Genomic DNA, 20558 nt, shown 5'->3' with positions numbered 1-20558 from the left:
GCAGTCAATCCTCTTCTTCCATTCCCAGCCTCTGGCAAACACTGATTTAATTCCTCTAATATTTTACCTTTTCTAGAATATCATAGAAATGGTATCAAGACAGTATTTAGCCCTTTGTATCATCTGGCCTCTTTCACTTAGCCTAATGAAAGTGAGATTCATAATTGTTGTTAAAAATACTAGCTGTTCCTTCCTTATTATTGCTGTGTACCATTTTGTTGTGTGGCCAGAACGATGTTTATCCCTCATCCCTGTACTAGTTCATGGACATCAGGGTTGCTTCCAGTTGATTACACTTTTATATCTTAACAACATAAGCTGGAAATTATTCCTTATTTATAGAGGTTTATAGAGTTCTTTCTTATTCTCTTACCTCCACTTTTATATGGCTTATAAAAAAACAGCTTTATTGAGATATAATTCACAAAGCTTAAGTAAGTTTCACCCTTTTCAAGTGTATAATTCAGTGGTTTTTCCAGTATATTCACAACGTTGTGTGTGGATCAACACTATATAACTCCAGAATATTTCATCACCTCAGAAAGAAACTCCACAGCCATTAGTAGTCACATCTTATCCCTAATCCTATCTACTCTCTTTTTCTAAGAATTTGCCTACTCCGGACTTTTCATGTAAATGGAATCGTATAACATGTGGTCTTTTGTGTCTGGCTTCTTTCACTAGGCATAATGATTTCAAGGTTCATTCATATTTGTCACATGTATCACTACTTCATTCCTTTCTATGGTTTAATAATATTCCATTGTATAAATATAGCACATTTTGTTTACCCATTCATCAGTTGATGGACATTTGTTTTGTTTCTACTTTTTGGCTATTATGAACAAAGATATGAACGTTCATGTACACGATTTTGTGTCGGTACATGGTTTTACTTCTTTTGGGTAGATACTTAGGGGTGGAATTGCTGGGTCATACAGTAACTCTATGTTTAACTGTTTGAGAAACTGTCAGACTGTTTTCCAAAACAGCTGCACCACCAGCATGTATGACAGTTCAAATGTCTCCACATTCTCTCCAAACTTGTTATTGTTCATGATTTTTATTCTAGCAGTCCTCGTGGGTGTAAAGTGCTATTTCATTGTAGTTTTGATATTCATTTATATTTATATATATAAAGTTGTACAAAATAGTATCATATATTTTTTTAGTTTCTTCCATTCCAGTGGTTATTTCCCCTATGCCCCTTCTTAGTTTGTATTTCTGTGCTTTCTTTCCTTTTTTTCTTAATTAGTTTAGCTATTGGTTTGTTGATCTTGTTAATTTTTTCCAAAAGAATTAGAATTTTGATTTATTATTTCCACTATCTTTTTTTTTAACTAAATTTTTAAAAGAAATGTATTTATTTAATTGGCTGTGTTGGGTCTTTTTTTGCTGTGCGTGGGCTTTATTTGGTTGCGGCTAGTGGGGGCTCCTCTGCGTTGTGCTGCGCGGGCTCCTCATTGCCGTGGTTTCTCTTGTTGCGGAGCACGGGCTCTAGGCACGTGGGCTTCAGTAGTTGCAGCACATGGGCTCAATAGTTGTGGCTCATGGGCTCTAAAGCGCAGGCTCAGTAGTTGCGGCACACGGGCTTAGTTGCTCCGTGGCATGTGGGATCTTCCTGCAGCAGGGATCGAACCCGTGTCCCCTGCATTGGCAGGCGGATTCTTAACCACTGTACCACCTAGGAAGACCCTATTTCCACTATCTTTTGTTTCCTACCTCATTAATTTATGCTTTTATGCTTATCCTTTCCTTCCTTGCTCTTTATTTGGTTAATTTTGTTGTTCTTTTTCTGGCTTTTTGAGGAAGCTAAAATTTTAAATAAACAAAAGGTAGCTTACAGTCTGCCAAATATTTTTTAGCAAAAACCAAAGGGTTTTTTAAATTTCTATTCAAGCTACGAATCTTAGGAACAAAGTTCCTTCTGGAAAATTTTACTGAAAAATCTCCTCCGTCAATTAAGGTTAATGATATCAATGATGTGATATGATGTGAGTATAAACATTTGCTTCTTTCCACAAATGTGTGACATAAGGACCACAGGAACAATCTAAGCCTGACATATCTGAGATATTGTCTGTGCACCCTAGTATATAATTTTAAGTTTTAAGTTGAATTTTGAACCATAAAATATCAGATTATTTATGTTAATTATCTCTGAAGTTAATTCTCAGATGATGGCATTCCATTTTATGGTTGGCTTTGGCTTAACATTTATTTTGCCGTATGGACTGAATGTGTGTGGTCCACTTCTACCAAGAACAGGGCAAGGAGGTTGGGAGGTACAGGCTGGTTTAGGGGTGGCTGAGAGAGCAGAGAATGAGGAGGCAGAGGTAAGTCAGGCTTGAGGTACCAGCGGGAAGGCTCGATAGTGATCCACGGGCCCCGTTACCAGAAGTGCTCTGGGACCACCCATGGGCCACCTCCCTTTTTATGTTAAGAGGGCCTCTTGGACCTCCAGGCTCCTCTCAGGATGCTGCATCCCAGAGACCCGTCGGACCTCCCTCTGGGGCTCTCCATCCTGCTGGGGCCGGGGCCAGGGTTGCAGGCGACGTCCGTAGCCCTCCGCCTTTCCCTCCCGGACCTGTGCACCCTTCACCTGGACAGAGCTTGAGCGCTTGCTTCTGGACTCAGGAGAACATCCCAGTCATTTACAAACTAAAGCGCGCAAGAGGCCGTGGCAGGCGGTGGGTCGGGTGGTCCTGGTGCAGATCTACTGGGGGGAGGGTGGGGGGGAGACCCTGCAGGACTTGGCGGCATGCAAGATTTCTTGGAAATCTTTTGAAGAAATACTAACCTAAAAAGAACTGCAAGGAGGAAGACGAATACAAATATACTCATCATGCAAAGCGTTCCTTCCTACCCTGGAGCGAAATGAGCGGTCACCCTGGGCAGCATGAACTTACCTTGGAGAACTTGACTTCACAGGTCACCGTGGAGTTACTGGGCTATGTTGAAGACCGGAGCAGAAGTGGAAATCGCACTTCTCATGATGCACAGAAGGCAGAGCCACCGATAGACACTTGCTGGAAGCAACGTAAATCAACTAAAAGACAGTATGTGTGAGGCTCCAAAAGACTGACACAACATAGGAGTATTTTGGAAAAAAAAAATCATGTTGACATGAGTGTTTTAAAAGGTAGGTGCTGAAAAGGCACACCAACAAACTCAAAAGCATCACCAATAGCAGAGGACAGCAAAGCAGATTACTCACCACGTCTTCAAGAAATTTGACCAGGACCTGCATGAATATTACCATCCTCGTATATCCAACATCTTTCAGAAAATACAAGAGATGGAGGAAAGAAAGACAGTGAGACTTGAAGAATCAATGAAGACATGCAGAGGCCGATCAATAGGCAATAGCAATCAGTGGGAAATGCTTGGATACCATAGTTAAGGTAGCTGAATTGATGATCAGACAAATGTCACAGTTGGTAGTAGAAAGTTTCAAGTCAGAGTTTGAGCCTCCTGGAGACATCTGAGGATGACATGCAGCCAATGAAGTGTACTGTGTCTGGGAATGGTCTTTCAAATTCCAGAGAAGGCAAACTAGAGGTCAAATCTGATAGCAAATCCAAAGGAAATTTATGGCTGTTCATAAAAATAAGTAAGTCTCCCACACAGTAAAGGGAACTCATGGTTTCCATTACTTCATGATCTTCAAATCCCAAATTCACTGCTTTAAAACCCTAACGTGTTAAATAAGTAGAATTTTAAAAAAATAAAATTTAAAAAAAAACATCTAACGAGTGGGGGGGGGCGGGGGGAGTGCAACATCAGAGGGTTTCAGTAATCTTTCATTTCAACAAAGAAGGAAAAAGTTATATAAAGAAAATCAGTGACTCAAATAAAGAAATCCAAATGGAGATGGATCAAAGAGCTGGTATAATAAAGATGAAGTGTGACTGTCTAAAGAATCCTCAAATGGGAGACCCAGCCAGTTTGGGTCACAAATATATGTGTATAGTTTCGTATACACATATATAGGAAAACTGTGACTGGAGGCCCAGAAACTTGAAGTCTGGCTGGCTGAGGTTGAAGGCAGGCTCCCAGCACCAAGTGGATAGACCTGACAAGAGTGGAAGGCACAAAAATCTCAGTCCCAAATAACTGTGCACAAGGCTGGAAGAATACAGACACCAATTACACAGAGGAGCAAAGTCAGGAGAGTAAGGTGCAGGTCTGGTTATGAATTTTAATAATAAATATGATGGGGACTTCCCTGGTGGTGCAGTGGTTAAGAACCTGCCTGCCAATGCAGGGGACACGGGTTTGATCCCTGATCTGGGAAGATCCCACATGCCTTGGAGCAACTAAGCCCGTGCTCCACAACTACTGAGACTGCACTCTACGGAGCCCAAGAGCCACAATTACTGAGCCTGCGTGCTGCAACTACTGAAGCCCTCAAGCCTAGAGCCTGTGCCCCACAACCAGAGAAGCCACCACAATGAGAAGCCCCAGCACCCCAACAAAGAGTAGCCCCCGCTCACCACAACTAGAGAAAGCCCGTATACAGCAACAAAGATCCAATGCAGCCAAAAATAAATATATTTTTAAAAATTGCTTTCAATCAAACACACCTATAGTTGAATATATTTGTACGTACTGCTATTTAAAGAGTCATCAGAAACAACGGAATTTTGAGAAACTGTCTTGAAGGAGAGGAGCCTTAGGAGACACTACGACTAAGAGTAATGTGGTGTTATGGAGGTGATACCTGGGTGAGACATCATGGAAACTGGGGTATAGAGGAACTCTCCATACTATCTCTTTTTTTCTGTAAATCTAAAACTGTTTTTAAAACTGTTATAGTCAATATAAACTGTTCTAAAAACTGCTTATAAAAAACAAACACCTAAAGCGATGACTTGAACTTCAGTTGTTCTAACTTTTTACTCTTTTATCCATTTGTTTAGGTGGTTATTCTGCTCGCTAACGACCTCCTTATTTTCATAACTGCCAGGGAGGCTGCCTGCTGGATGAGACACATGAGGCTATTAGATGCTTGGGTTCTGAAGAAATCGTTTGAATAAAGGTCAACATGACTGTTTCTCTTTATTCTTATTACAAAAGAAATGAAACCGTCTGGCACTTTTTCCTTGTACCGTCTTATCTGCCACTCTAATAAATATTAAGTTTTTCTCAAAAAAATTAAAGCACATGACTATTCTTTTAAGTTCACAGTGTCAGGGTATTTACCACCGCCTAAGGTCCCTGACATGAGGTGCCTAACGGCAGACAACCCTACCAGCAAATGCGCGGACAGGCGTCCAAGCCTGGCTCTGCGGGCGAAGGGCGGAGGCCCCGCCGCGGCCGGGAGAGGGGTGCCGGGAGCCCCGCGGAGGCGGGGGTGGGGCAGCTGGGTCTTCGGGCTCCGCGGAGCCGTGGCCCCGGACCCCAGCCCGAGTCTCCGCCGCGCGCCGGCGAGTCTGAGTTGCGCGAGAAAGCGCAAGGCGGGAAAACCGGCGGGCTCCGCTCCCGACGGCTCGCGGCGGCGCCCCGGAGAGGGTCGCGGCTGGGGCAGGCCCGGCTCGTTGGCCCTGGATCCTGCGGGCCGCATCCCTCCCGGGTCAGCGTCCCCTCCGTCCAGGTTAGGTCGGGGATGCGCCTGGCTCCTGGGCGTCACGCACTGCAGCGCCTTACGCTGTGCAGTTAAGGGCGTGGGAGCGGCTCCTCCTGGACGGTAGGGGCGGAGGTGGCGCATGCGCAGCAGCTCCCTAGAGGGGGAAGCGGGTGTGCGGGGCGGGCCTCAACCGGGAGCGGGCAGAGGGAAGGAGTCTGGGGGGTGGGTCCCGACTCCTGGGGCTCTAAGGGAGTCTGTCTTTAACTTGGGCTGTGGCGTCCACACTACCCACCCCTTACTAGCTGGCCTCTTACACCTGGGAGGCCAGGCGCCTCCCATACCATAGATATGGGTATTTTAAAAATACCCGAGGGAAAAAATAAAAATGAAATAAAGTACCCGAGGTGGTTCTGATTTGCAGTAGGTTGAGAATCGCCCTGTCTTTATTTCCTAGTGTTGACTTCCTGTTAAGTCGGACTTGCCAATAGCTCTCAGGCCGTTTTTTTCAGCTTCCACTTCTCCTTGAGTGATCCTCTCCATGTTTCTCGAGTTGAACCAGATTTGTTTGCCCAGAGCTTTCCACCAGCTATTAGCTCTCCTTTGGTCATTTACTCACCATTTCCAGTTTGGATTCCCAAGAAAGGAAATTAAATCTGTTGACCCCCCTGCCACTGCCACTGGTTGCAAGCCAGCGTGTCCCACAACTGCTAGTTGGGTGCTCTAATCAGGGGTGAGGGGGCACCACAGGAACCCATGGAACAAAACAGGCCTGGGGGAGGGCTGTGGACCAGGCAGTGCCCCTTGCTTATGTTGGCTTGCTTAGTTAGCAAGCACCTACCCTAGGACGCTTTGGATTTTCCACGGGAAAACTGTACACTATCTCTAAAAGGACACTTGACTCAGAAAATGTATGATCTTAATTCAGCAGTTTCTGTAAGTAGCACTTAAACTCTAGGAGTTGGCTGTATCAGATGCAATGTATATACTGTGGCCGCTAACATTAAACAATTTCTTTTTAGTCAGTCAACTAAAAGAAACCCTGTGATTCCTCTCCCAACTTGCCCTTTAATTAGAGAGTAAGAACAACTTTGTGTGTGTGTGTGTGTGTGTGTGTGTGTGTGTGTGTGTGTGTGTGTTTGCAGGCGGATGCATGGGGGGACTTTAAAAAGCTCTTGCTACATTTGGGAGCAGACTTGTGAAGTGGTAGTACTGACACATTTCACTGGGTCTATAGAGTCCTCTGGGGTGGGGGTGTGGTAAAGCAGAGGGAAGAGTCCATTTCTCTAGTGTCCCCACACTCCTACAAGGCCTTTTCTCCCTATTCTCCCACTCAGCTTTTCCTCCAGTTGAGAATACCTGTTGTTTTGTCCCCAGTCTCTGCTTTGGAGAATAGATCCCCTATTGTTCTGTTGGGGTTCCTCCCTCCACTCCAAGCCAGAGTCCAGAGAGAGAGGCTGGACTGTACTGTGACTCTTGGACTCCAGCTGATTAGTCAGTGTGGCTCCTGATTCATGTTGGGCTGATCAGAGGCCCTACATGGCATCCTGTGAAGGGGAAGTTGGAAGGAAAGTCTGTCCTTCTCATGACCTGCACATTAAGATACAAAAATTAAGAGCTGCTGGCACAGGGCTTCCTAGGTGGCGCAGTGGTTGAGAATCCGCCTGCCAATGCAGGGGACACGGGTTCGATCCCTGCTCCAGGAAGATCCCACATGCCGCCAGCCACTATTGAGCCCATGTGCTGCAACTACTGAAGCCCACGCACCTAGAGCCCGTGCTCCGCAACGAGAAGCCACGGCAATGAGGAGCCCGTGCACCACAATGAAGAGTCGCCCCCACTCACCACAACTAAAAAGAAAGCCCTCGCATAGCAAAAAAAGACCCAACACAACCAATAAAATAAATAAATAAATTTATTAAAAAAAAAAGAGCTACTGGCACAATAGCCAGTCATATACTGGCAGCATGTGGTGAACGCTGATTTACAGTTTGAGACAATAAAGCTGATCTGCAGAGAGAAGCAGACAGGAGAGGCAAGGAGCCCTGGTGGCCGCGGTGTTCGTTTCTGACATTTAGCTGTAACCCTGTCCTTTCTGCAGTTTGGTTCAACCTTTCCTTCAATATGTGTAATCCCGTGTCCTCCTAGTAATTCACAAGCGTATCAGTTACCTATTGCTGCATAAAAATTCACCCCAGAATTTCATGGTTGGAAACAACAAATGTTTATTATCTCAGTTTCTATTGGTGAGGAATTGAGGAGTAGCCTAGCTGAGTGGTTCCAGCTGTTTGCAGTCAAGGTGTCAGCTGGGGCTACAGTTTTCTGAAGGCTTGACTGTGACGGACTTGGAAGGATACACTACCAAGATGAAAGGCTCTTGTCTTGGCAGAAGGCTCAGTTCTCTATGGGCTGCTGGTGGGCCTACTTCTTTGGCTGTTGATAAGAGACCTTGGTCCCTCACCACGTGGACCTCTCCACAGGCTGCTTGGGTGTCCTCACAACATGGCAGCTACCTTCCCCTAGAGTAAGAGATCCAAAAGAGCATGGAGGAAGCCACAGTGCCTTTTATGACCTAATCTCTGAAGATGCTCACTGTCACTTCCACTTTAATCTGTTATTTATTATTTAATTTATTTTTAAAGGTCTTAGCTATCTACTTATTTACTTAGGCTGCATTGGGTCATCATTGCTGTGTGTGGGCTTTTCTCTAGTTGTGGCGAGCGGGGGCTTCTCAGTGCGGTGGCTTCTTGTTGCGGAGCATGGTCTCTAGCTGTGTGGGCTCAGTAGTTGTGGCACGTGGGCCCTAGAGCACAGGCTCAGTAGTTTTAGCTCACAGGCTTAGTTGCTTTGTGGCATGTGGGATCTTCCCAGACCAGGGCTTGAACCCGTGTCCCCTGCATTGGCAGCCAGATTCTTAACCACTGCACCACCAGGGAAGTCCAATCTGTTCTTCAGAAGCAGATCACTATGTCCAGTCCACCCTCAAGAGGAGGACAATTAGGCTCCACACAGGTAATCAACATGTATCTAATTCTGTGGTCTCTCTGTTCTCACTGCCTTCTTCTTGCCTCTGGGACTTAGGCATTTCCTCACTATACCACCTAAAAGCTATCCTGAGGTGTCTAGCTCTTTTAGAGGTGCCCTAGGCCCTCAGGAGTTGTTTTATCCTCTCTTTTCAACTCTGATACAACTGAGTGAATCTATGCCATGTAAAAGGCAGTTCTGCCTTGGCAGGACACCAATCCCTCCCCTACACTCTGGGGTTAGAGAATAATTTTAAACCAAAAAAATGAGGGCACAGTATGTGAACAGAATATTTAAAATTTGTGCTGCTCCAAAAGGTCTGAGGCTCAAGGTTGTTTTACCTACATACTTTTATATTTCTTAGGGAGGTAAGAAGGATCTTAAGAACTGATAGTGACCAGTGATTTCTCTGATGGTCAGTTCCATGAAACACAAAGGAGGAGTCTGAGGGAGGAGTGGATGGTCAACCTGCCATCACTATGGTGACGGGTCATGTGGAGGACTGAGAGCAGCAGAGGATGTGATTTCTCAGAAAGCTGTCCAGTGGAGATGGGAGCAGGAGGGCAGGAGCCACACTGTGAGGGGCAGGTGAACCCATCAGGGCTCTCGGTTGTAAGCAACAGACACTGACCAGGCCGATGTGAGCAGAAAAGAATTTAGTGAAAGGATATGGTGATAATCATAGCATTTCTGGGAACACTGACGAAGCAGCTTCTGAAAATGGGCTGGAGGAGGAAGACTGTGGCCAGAGCCCAAATCATGCTGCAGACACTGTGACTATTACCATGGACTCCAGAGACAGTGGCCTATAACACCGACACCTCCCAGGACACTGGACATTGCTGCCACAGCTGCCAAAATGGACACATCACTGCCCCGCTTCTCACTGTCACTTGCTCCCAATGCAAAGTTCAAGGCAGATCCATGTGATTGGCTGAGTCTAGGTCATCTGCTTGTGCCTTGTTTGCCAAGGAGCTAGGAAAGCGAGCCTTTTTAGCTTCTGTCATGGGAGGTGGGCTCAACCTCCCACCAAGATGCAAAGGGTGGGGGATCTTCAAACTTGAAGAAGACCCTGATCCAGGCAGTCCACACTCCTCAGAGTCCGCTCCAGGAAGTAAGAAACTTGAGGGTCCAAGATCATTCTTGTAAAGTTTGGAGGGAAAAGGAAAGAGAGGGAAGAGCAAAACCAAAGGGTCTTTTCTTTTTGGTAAGATTAAGGGACCTGAGCAGTTTCACAGAGAAGAAACAAGAAAGTTTCTTGACAAGACAAGGAAGCTGGCACCCCATTCTGCCTCTTCCATCAGGACAGAGCTGTTCAAAGACAAGATCACGTTGAACAAAAGGACATGCTTCTGAAATAAAGGAACTAAAAGCATCATGCATGACTCTTTACAAATTGCATATAGTCTTTCTTGGTCTGCTTCTATTAATTACATTATCCGCATATTAAAAATGTTGCCTAGTACACACAGGATTCAACAAATATTTTTGTAATGAAAAAAATTTTTAGTTGTCTGTTGCCTTTAATTAAAATCTAAATAGATACCATATTCTTCTATAATTACAATATGGAAATGTCTATGCACAAAATAGATAAGTTTTTTGTCATATGCCTAGGAAAGAATGGTGGCAATAAGATTCATCCAAGGTTTTAGCAGCAACATCTACGCAGCCAGGGCGTGGTCAGTGTTTGGGGACAGAGGTAAATATCCGCAATCCGTGCATACCTTTGATTTCTTCTTTTAGTGCCTAAGGAAAGCAGAAGAGCATCATCATTGTTTTGTATTTGACATTGATTACAACAAGTCTCTATGGGAGTATTTCTTTTTTTTTTTAATTATTTCTTTATTTGGCTGCGCTGGGTCTTAGTTGAGGCATATGGGATCTTTGTTGCTGCATGTGGGCTCTTTATTTTATTTTATTTTTTTTTGGCACACAGGCTTAGTTGCTCCGCGGCATGTGGGATCTTCCTGGAGCTGGGATCGAACCCGTGACCTCTGCATTGGCAGGCGGATTCTTAACCACTGCGCCACCTAGGAAGCCCATATGGGAGTATTTTTATATAGCTCTATCTCTATAGGAGACTTTGCATACAACTTTCTTTAAACAATTTTTTTTTTTTTTTTTGCTTACTGTATAATTTTATTTATACAACAGTGGAAAGCAAAACTATAGGGACAAAAAAATAGCTCAGTGGTCGCCACGGACTGGGGGAGGATGGAAGAGATTGAACATAAAGCAACAAAACAAAGGCATTTGGAGGGGGTGACAGAATTGCTCAGTATTTTGATTGTGGTGGTGGATACAAGACTGAATTTTTTTTTTAAAGCTCTTTATTGGAATATAATTGCTTTACACTCTTGTGCCAGTTTTTGAGGTACACCAAAGTGAATCAGCTGTATTTATACATATATCCCCATAAACCCTCCCTCCCACGACTCCCTCCCACCCTCCCTATCCTAGCCCTCTAAGTCATCACTCATCATCGAATTTATCTCCCTATGTTATGCAGCAACATCCCACTAGCTATCTATTTTACATTTGGTAGTGTATATATGACAATGCTACTCTCTTTAAATGATTTTTCCTTTTTGGAAAACTTTTTTTTTTTTTGAATCAGTATTTAACCTGGCTCAAAAATCAAGACATAAAAAAGGCATGCAGTGAAGTCTCCCTCCCACACCTGTCCCCAAGTTTCTACTTCCATCCCAAATAAAGAACTATTGTTACTTCCATGTGTATATTTGCAAGGATTTAAAAATGCATATTCAAGCTAATATGAATATATATTCCACTCCACTATCTTTTAAAAACACAAACAACAGTATTTCAAACACTGTTCTGCACTGTTTTCCCCTAACACTGGGGCTCTTTCCACATCAGCCATAAAGCACACCCTCATTCTTTTTTGTAGCAGCACAGCATTCCATTATATGTATCATAACTTTTTAACCTGTCCCCCAAAGAAGAAATTTTAGGCTATTTTTTGTGTTTTGCTATTTTGAGCAAAGAACAGCTACTCTTTAAAACCACAGTGGGAGTTCCCTGGTGATCTAGTGGTTAGGATTCAGTGCTTTCACTGCAGAGGCCCAGGTTCAATCCCTGGTTAGGGAAATGAGATCCCACAAGCTGAGCAGCATGGCCAAATTAAAAAAAAAAATTAATTTAATAAAAAAAATAGCTTCATGTAAAAAAAAATTTTTTTAAATAAAAAAATAAAACCACACTAATCAGCACCAATTCCCCAGTTTTACTCTAGGTCAGAAAATAAAGTTGTAAATTGAGATTTGTTTAAGGTTACAAAAGATGTCTGGGCCCAAGTGTAAATGAGCAACCGCAGTTGAACAGATATTTAGCCCCTGCAGTACTAGGAGACAAACTACAGGACCTGAATGAAGCAAGGGAGTCAAAGTCCTTTTATACTAGGCCGAAGACATCACAGTGGGGTAGACATTTTTTTCTAGTCTGTCCAGCAATCTCCCTTCTCCTGGGAACAGTCCCTTTCCACTTTGTGTACTGCTGGTGGGACTACTAACTGACCTGGACTGAGGTAGCTATGTGCCCCTGGCCCAGCCTGACTGGCCAGGGGGAGACACATGACTCAAACTGGGCCAATCAGAATCTTCCCTGGGATTGTTCAGTATAGAGCCTTCTCTTGGTCACCACAGATATACCTTGGCTTACTGCTCTTTCCTTTATTGTGTTTTGCAGATATTGTGTTTTCTCACAAACTGAAGGTTTTGTGTCATCCCTGTGTTAGATGGTGGTTAGCATTTTTTAGCAAAGTATTTTTTTTTTTAGCAAAGTATTTTTAAATTAAGACGTAGATTTCCTTTTAGACATAATGCTATTGTACACTTGATAGATACAATATAGTGTAAGCATAACTTTTATATACACTGGGAAACCAAAAAAATTCGTGTGCTCGATTTAACGTCATGGTCTGGAACCAAGCCTGCAATTATCTCTGAGGTATGCCTGTGTACTGGAATGTTGTTGCCTGGAGGCAACCTGGGGTCCTGTTCCCCACCAAGAAGAGAAAGCCCATCTCCAGTAGGAGAAAATGAGGCCAACACACAGAAACTGGAAACTCAGAGAGAATATAAAAAACAAGCAGATGAACTTAAGACCCTGAATCTAGATAATTTCATTACATGGACCAATTAATTACCATTGTTTGCTAATGCTGATTCTAACTTTGTCTCTGTCATTTACTATAAAGAGAATACTAACACACGCGGTCAGGTTTGTTAAGTCAGAGGGATCTCTAGAGATAATCTAGTCCTATCTCCTTTGATAAAAAAGAAATAGAGTTTATACCTTGTCCAAAGTCAGCAAGTGAGTAACAGCAAACGAGACAGAACCTGAACCTGGGTATCCTGACGTCCTGGCCACCCCTGATATCCCTTGGGTTTCTGTCCAGCCCTGATGCCAGGAGCTGTGGTTGTGTTGGGAGCCAGTGAGCTGCCTCACCATCTCCATATTCACAAATAAACCCCCTTACCTCTGCAGATAAGCAGAAATGTCCCTGGAAAAAGCCTCATGTCACTGCTAGGGGAGGGGAACACAGCCCTCTGAGCCACATGCTCTCTGCTTTCTGTCCCCTAGAGGCTTTCCCTGTGTCTCCGCCACAATCCTTAAAGCCTCTGTAGCTAAATGAGGGCCCAGTCATAGCTTCACATGAAAGACCTTGGACAGAGAAACCATCCGGGCTTTGATCCCTAAGCCCTGTGCACATCCCCTCCCAAGGCCTTCTCTCTACTCTCTTGCAGCCCTCAGGTCACAGGATCTTACAGCTACAGAGGGCCTTAGAGATCACTTGGGTCACTTTAAATAGGCAAGGAAACTGAGGCTCTAGTGGGGAAGTGACCTGGCCAAAGTTCCGCAGTTTATAAGATGCAGAGTGGGTAAACATTTTGAAGCACCCACTATGCCCACGGCATTATGCTGGGTGCTGGGGACACAAATGAAAAAGCCATGGGAAAATGATAAACAAACAAACAAACAAACAAACAAAACGGTAAGGGAAGTAACTCAAGCCCACAAAAATAGACTCAGCACAGACAGTGATGGATGCTGCCAGACCAGGAGCCAGCTCAGCACTGCTGTGGGTATCGGTAGGAAGGAGCATTTGCTACGGCACTGGCTGTTTGTGGAGGAGGCAGCCCAGGAGCTGGGCAGCTGGGAGTGGAACAGGCACAGAGGGACAGGGCACTGGGCCCAGGAGAGCAGGCGAGGAAAGCCTGGAAACCTGCTGCAATTCATCAGGAAAAGGCCGGCTTTAAGTCAGGTGCATGGAGGGGAGACGGAAGGCAAGCACACAGAGGATCAGAAATCCCAGATGAGGGTGGGACTGGGCTCCATGGGGAGCCAGGATGCCCACTGAAGGGTTCTGAGTAGGGGAATAAGGGCAGAGGCACCCTTAGGGGAAGATGATGGGCAACAGATAGGAAAGAGGCCAGAGAAAGGGAGAGGGCAACTGCTAGTTACCAAACACCTTCCACGTGCCAGCACGAGGCACGTGTGGCCAGCACCTCATGCAATCTTCACTAACGAGGAAACTGAGGCTCCAGGTGCACTGTAACGTGCGGAGCTGGGATGGACCAGCTCACCCAACACAGAAGGGAACATGGTGTTCACTCTCCTCCATGTGGTTGCTCCCCCGGATAGGGACAGGATGGATGGGGAAGGAACCCTTGTCATCCTGCCATCACTGGGGTCTGGCCCAAAGCAAATGGCAGTGACAATTTCAGAAGAGAAGGCTGATGAACAGTGTGAGCTGGGAGAGGCTGAGCCACAAGCCGGCAGGGTCCTGGAGGATCAGGGAGTTCACTCCTGAGGGTGCAGCAGGTGTGAAACGTGACAAGGGCGCCCTGTCCCCAGGAAAGCAGGCAGGCACTATCTGATGAGAAGCTGGGGAGCACAGGGGTGGATTCCAGCATCAGATAGGACAAGTGACCTTTTCAGGACATTTTGGGCCTAAGAGTCTTGATTCTACTGGGGTTACAAGGCAAAATCAGCGAGGAAAGTTTCACCCTGGCCTACTAGGTCCGCCCCCTGAGCCTGGGCACCTCTCCCAACTCTCACCCACTCACAAAGAGACTATTTACTCGGCAACCACGAACTGGGGAACAGAACCTGGGAGCAGAGTCTGGTCACCTCCCTGCCTTCTCCACTCCACCCCCGACGGGCCTCCTCCTACGTGAGTGCCTGTCAGAGCGCTGACTCCCACCACCTCGAAAAGATGGGCCACTAACTCCAGGTCCAGCTCAGACCCCACAGGCCAACAGACTTCCTCTTAAAGCCATTTCATTTTGCTCCTCCCCATGACTCTATCAAAGCCAACATCCACAAACATGATCATCTGAAAATGCCTACAACCACGTCAGTATGTCAAGACACGTGCGTTAGAGCCCTAACAGTTGCTGTGGCCAACAAGGGCCTCTGCTCACGCCGATGGTCAGGCTCTGGGAATGCCCTTCCTCCACTGCCAACCCTGCTCTGACAGTAGTGGGCCTGCGTCACCCACCCCATGACAAGCAGTGCTTGGCTGGCCATAGTGGCTGCTATGGTAATCCAGGCAGTAGCTGCTCCAGGTTAAAAGTACACCAACGCCAGGAGGTGAATTCTCTGAAATGGAAAGCCTTTTAGGCATTAAACATTTAATTTCTCTGTAAACCAATAACCAAACCGAGGCCAGCTCTCTTTACTGTCTATAAACTCTCAACAAATACTAATTTAGCTCTTTTATGTACTAGGTCCTTTGTTGGGGACACAGCAGTGAAGAAAACAGACCTGGGTTGTATAACCGAATCACTTTGCTGTACACCTGAAACTAATACAACATTGTTAATCAATCAACTATGCTCCAACATAAAATAAAAATTCAAAAGAAAGAAAGGAAAAGGAAGAAAGAAGAAAGAAAGAAAAAGAAAGAAAGAAAGAAGGAAGGAAGGAAGGAAGGAAGAAAAAGGAAAAACAGATCCCAGCCTGGCCTGCATAGTCAGCTTCCAGGGCCATGACAGACAAGTGAGCAAGGTTCTCCAGCAAGGACAGGGCCAGGGAAGGTACGTGTTCAATAGGGGCCCAAAGGAAACCCCGAGCCCAAGATGATGTAGGTGACATTCTCCCAAGCAGAGGAAATTGCTGCCCTAATCTCTGGACTTGGTGCAGATTCCTCACAGTGTTTAGAGGTAACAATGATGAAGATGGTGACAGCAGCTGACATATATGAAGGGCTTACCATGTGTCAGACACTGTTCTCAGTGCTTTACACGACTACCTCTAATCCTCAAAAGAGCCCTTTGAGGCAAATCCTGTTACGCTCTCTGTTACAGATTAGGAATCTGAGGCACAGGGAGGTTAAGTAACTTGCTCAAAGTCACACAGCAGAAAGTAGAAGAGCCCAGATTTGAAATGTGGGCAGTCCAACTCCAGAACCTTCATCCTTGTAACCAGGGCTTCAGCCCAGGGGATGTGCTGTAATTAACGGCACCCCCAGGAGCCCAGTTCCATCAGGCGGCCTGAGTAGTTTTGATAACAACACCCAAAGTCCTACAAGTTGGGAATGCTTTGGGCCAGTTGGGTCTTCCCTGTTTTGTCCGCTACCTTGGCTCCAATTCCTGGGATCATACGGGGCTAGAAGTGCTTCTGGAGGACAGAAGTGGTTGCTGTTCCACCCCAGACCGCCCAGTCAGACCACCAGCATGCCTTAGGGCCCTATGTGCCCATATCCAAGTGAAGGTGGACTCCACGAGGAATCCAAAGATGGATCCAACAAGGAACCAGACCACAAAGGGCTGGCAGGGCCAAGGGATGGCAGCAGGGACCTAAGTATCCAGGACACAAGGCAGAAAAGGCTGGAGTCAGAGGGTGGAGGGCATTCATTCCCTCCCGGGCAGGTGGGGAGGTAGCATTTGAACCCGGCAGAGGAGTGAGGGAGGGGCAGCCCAGGCAGGAGGTCTGATCTGGACAAAGGTCCAGATGCATGGAGAGACCAATGGGCAGGGGGCAGGGGTAGGGTCTGTGCCAAGAAGAGTGGGGAAAGCCCTGGAAGAGCAATCTGGAACACCTGGACTCAACTCTCATGACCAGAGCTGTGTTTTACAAAAGTTAAACTAGTTCACAAAGTGCAACTTTCCTAAATCATGTCAAATACACTGGCTGAACAGGGTGAGTTTACAGACACAGGCCCCAGGGTCAAGGCTTGTATAAATCCCAAGTAAAATAAGCACAGATCATGATTAACGCTGGTTAAAGCTGATGTTTCAGACCCCCGCTGTTGTCACTGGGTCTAGGGCAGCTAGAGCAATTCTCAATCAGGCCGTGCCTCAATTTACCCACTTTAGTAGCCCTAAAAGAGGCTTAAAAAAATCTTCAAATCTACAAAAACATGTATCTTTTAGTACTCCTGTGTTTACAAATACTATTCAATATGCAACAGTAACAGTAAACATGAGTAGCACCATACAGGGAAATGCAAGATAACTATTAGGTGGCTTGTTTTCAATTTTGAATAATTTGCCTACAATCCGATCCCAGATAGTTGCAGTTTATATTTTTCTCGGATCCTAAGCCCTGTTCACATGACTGTGGTATTGCATCATTCTTTCCTAGCACTGGTGGTACAACACCATCCCCACTTGCAGGCCCTTTCAGAGGCAGAGACCAGTGGCAAAGAAGCGTTGTTACCTCTACTGACCTGATTTACCATCTGGTGCTGCTGGACAGTTCTCTTCTCCTTAAATTCTTCTGATTCGATTTGAATTTCATACATTGCCCCGCAGCCTCCTGAAATAAATGCAATTGGAAAGTGTTTCAGTTATTAAGTTACAGCAGCCACAGTTCCTTATGTCCTTAAAGTAAGTACCACACAATCCAAAGAAGGTCTGAATGTTATCATTCAGCAGAAAGTTGCTAAGATTGTTAGAAGACCTGACCACATCCTTCTCTTGGCAGGCTGCCTCAATCCAAAATGTGCTCTTCCTTTTGCAAGGCATTTGCACTACCCAGGATTACTGCTTCTGGGGTAGGAAAGACAAGGCACAAAACACTCAAAGCCTAGGAAATGTAGGTTTTCCTACTATTTCCTTGTATTAAGCCAGCAAATGCATGGAGGAAGGTGGGAGGGACTGAATTTCAGTGTCCTACCTCCCAAAGGACTGGCAATTGGTATTTTTAAAAGTGCAAAAACACACTAAAATCTGAGTTGAAAATCATGTGCAGTACTATCCAAAAGAAAAGGAACAAGGAAATGTGAGAGAGACAGGGACACAGCATTACAATATACAGTGAATACATGCTGGTCACAGAGCTGGGCTCTCCAGCACCGCCTGCTCTACAAGCAGCATTAAGGATTTCCCCTTAGGCTGCGGCAGGGAGAGGGTGGTTCTCCCGGGACGCTCTCAAGGCAGAGCTTGTGTGGACCCATCCACCCTCAGCCCAAGCTTTGTCTTCACATGGCTGGAGAGCCAGTGCTAATGACTGATGATGATAAAATGTGCTGCTCTAGCATGAGACAATGTGACAGGAAAGAAAGTGCCATTTATTCAACAGGCTTTGTTAAGCTTTTCTCATGTGTTCTAGGAGCCTAAGCTTTGGCTAAACTGAGGTTCCCAGCCTTGATCCCCTTTCTGCACTCTACCCAGGACTGGGCAGAGCCAGACTGGAGGTCAGCTTCCAGCTCTCCCCTAACTGGGCCTGAGGCAGGTACAGGACTGGTGACAGCAAGACCTCAGCATTACAAAGATGTTTATAGTAGCGCTCTTTATAGTAATGGTTAAATGAACTATGGTAAATTTCTGGAATGGAATATTATGCAGGTATTAAAAGTTATGTTTAAGGTAAGTATGCTTATACAAACCATTATGTAAGCTGGGAAAAAAACAGCATGTAAGAACTGTACATACAGCATATAAAACAAACAAACCTTTACAGGGGACAAAAATGATTAAAAGAAAAACTCCAAAACTGCCAACAGTGATTGTAATTGAGTGGTGGGAATATGGGTGAAAAAAAAAAAAAAGACCTCAGCATTGCCCTGGGACCCCTGCAGAGGGCTCACCCAACCTACCATTCCAACAGATCTTTAGACTGGTTAATTTCCTATAGTATCCAGAATAAAACTACTTTCTAAACTTTCTCCCAATCCTTATAAATGTAATGTTCCCAGAGAAGACAGCAACGCAGAGTGACAAAGACTGTGTCTGGGTGTGGGAGGTGCCAGCCCTAGCCAGCTCTTCCACACGTGTATCTAGGTAAAGGCCTTATCTTCCCCATCCAGCGCCAGCAGAAGCTGATTTCCCAGCCTGCTCCTAACATACAGTCAGCCTGAACTTCTGAGGTGCCAGTGGCCATCTGAGAAAGGCAGGGCCTGCTGGGACTGGTCACTGGGCTCAGGACAGAGCCTGCCTTGGGTCTGGCTCTGCCGCCTCCTCCCTGTGAAGGGCTAGGCAGGTTCTGTGGCTACTCTGGGCTCATCTTCCTGGGGTCTGTTCCAGCTCGGGCATTCTAGGTTGTCAGAAGAATGTGAGGAAATTAAAGCCTGGCTCATCTCAAAGTCAAATTAAAGACTGCGGACCTGAGCCCCAGGGTGACTGAGAGGGACCTAACCTGAGCTGGGCCAGGCTGGCAACCACAAGTCCTTGCAGTTTCCTGCTGATGTTTCTGCATCCCCACCTCCACTCCTTCCAGGGGGACAGAACAAGGTCTATCTGTCCAAAAGCCACACATATTGAGAAGCCACTGATGGCGAGCTCCCTCCAAGCCCCCTGCCCTCTACCCCTCCAGTGGGTAAAATCCTACCAAACTCTGTGGGAAGATGAGAGAAAAACTTACCTGAAATGTCAGTGACTTTGATAGCTGTAGCTCGAGGAAACTTCTCTTTGAGAATTTGGGTCACTTTGAGCTCCCCCTCCGTCTGCGAGGCAAACATGCGCTGGGCACAGTGGAGAAGAGGAAGCTGCCACAGAACAGAGGAAAGTCACTGTGCAGGCCCCCCACTGCCCTCCCCTGCAAGGCAGGGCCCCGGGCTAAGTCAGGGGAACTGTATGGTGTCAAATGTCCATTTAAGCTCCCCAGGATGCAGAATAAACTTTTTTTGAGGGGAGAGGGGAATTGTAAATAACTCATTTTGACTCTAGAGATAAAAAGGCCCCCAACTTAATTCAACAGGTGTTTAACTCCTCATGATAGCGAGACACCTAAAGCACTTCTACAAGTGAGGCGCCTGAAGCACTAAGTAATATGCCCAAGGTTGGATATAAGATGCAGAGCCAGGAGAGGCCAGACAGCCTGGCTCAGGCCTGCCCTGCTTAGGCCAGCATGCCGCTGACCATGTACTGAAGGGGCCAAATGCCACCCACCCTTTAGGCCTGATTAACATTCTACATTCTCTCCAGTGGGATGTAACCCTGTAACCTACTGCACAATAAGCCAGCTATCCTTTGCAATTCTTACTGGGGAGAAGAAACAGAATTCTATTAAAGGACCTGAAGGAGGAACATTTTTAGATTATTTACCTTTGGCAGTAACACCCCCCCCCCCCCGCCGCCAGTGGCTACCCTAAGGAGCCAGTGCTGATGGGAATGCGTCTCAACCCTTAGGGATGAAGGAGCAGGAAACCTTGTCAGCAGCCCCTTGCCTGGGTTGAGCAAATATTGAAAGGAGAAGCTGAAAATAGAGCATGGCAGGCCTTCAAGGTCAGGCTCAAGATTTTGGATTTTGTTAGACAGGCTTCTTGGTGCCAAAGTAACAGTGCTTTTTGAAGCAAGTCAGAAAAGATTCCCAGATAAGAGTATCGTTACAAAAGGAATAGTACCAGGCATCCCTGACTGGACAAGGATGGCGGCTGGAGCGCTGTTCATCAAGTGCTGGTGCTGAAGGTAACATCCCTTCACCCCCTCAGTCCTGCCCATCCTCAGGCCTTTTCTGATGGCCCAGAGTAGGATCCTGTGTTATAGAACCTCAG

At 45.9% G+C, this 20558-nt stretch overlaps 1 protein-coding gene across 5 annotated transcripts in view; it reads right to left on the bottom strand.

The window, feature by feature from the left end:
• Positions 1-20558, bottom strand: part of BOLA3 (bolA family member 3) — a 51873-nt gene that overhangs the window by 24545 nt on the left and 6770 nt on the right. The window contains exons 2-5 of one of the 5 annotated variants that reach the window (XR_009054586.1): positions 19427-19550; positions 17292-17380; positions 3218-3279; positions 2910-3049 (exon numbers count right to left, since the gene is read on the bottom strand). Coding sequence is in view for 3 of the 5 variants with exons in the window: in XM_057740786.1 (XP_057596769.1) it covers positions 10274-10339; positions 17292-17380; positions 19427-19550 (279 nt within the window). In the remaining 2 variants the exon portion in view is untranslated. Of the gene's footprint in view, positions 1-2909; positions 3050-3217; positions 3280-7463; positions 10340-17291; positions 17381-19426; positions 19551-20558 lie in introns of those variants that run through there. The other 4 variants (XR_009054587.1, XM_057740787.1, XM_057740786.1 and 1 more) reach the window with 4 other exon arrangements.

The sequence above is a fragment of the Hippopotamus amphibius genome, chromosome 7 (assembly GCF_030028045.1).
Source record: "Hippopotamus amphibius kiboko isolate mHipAmp2 chromosome 7, mHipAmp2.hap2, whole genome shotgun sequence".
Lineage (NCBI taxonomy): Eukaryota > Metazoa > Chordata > Mammalia > Artiodactyla > Hippopotamidae > Hippopotamus > Hippopotamus amphibius.
This window is presented reverse-complemented; position numbering and strand designations above follow the sequence as displayed.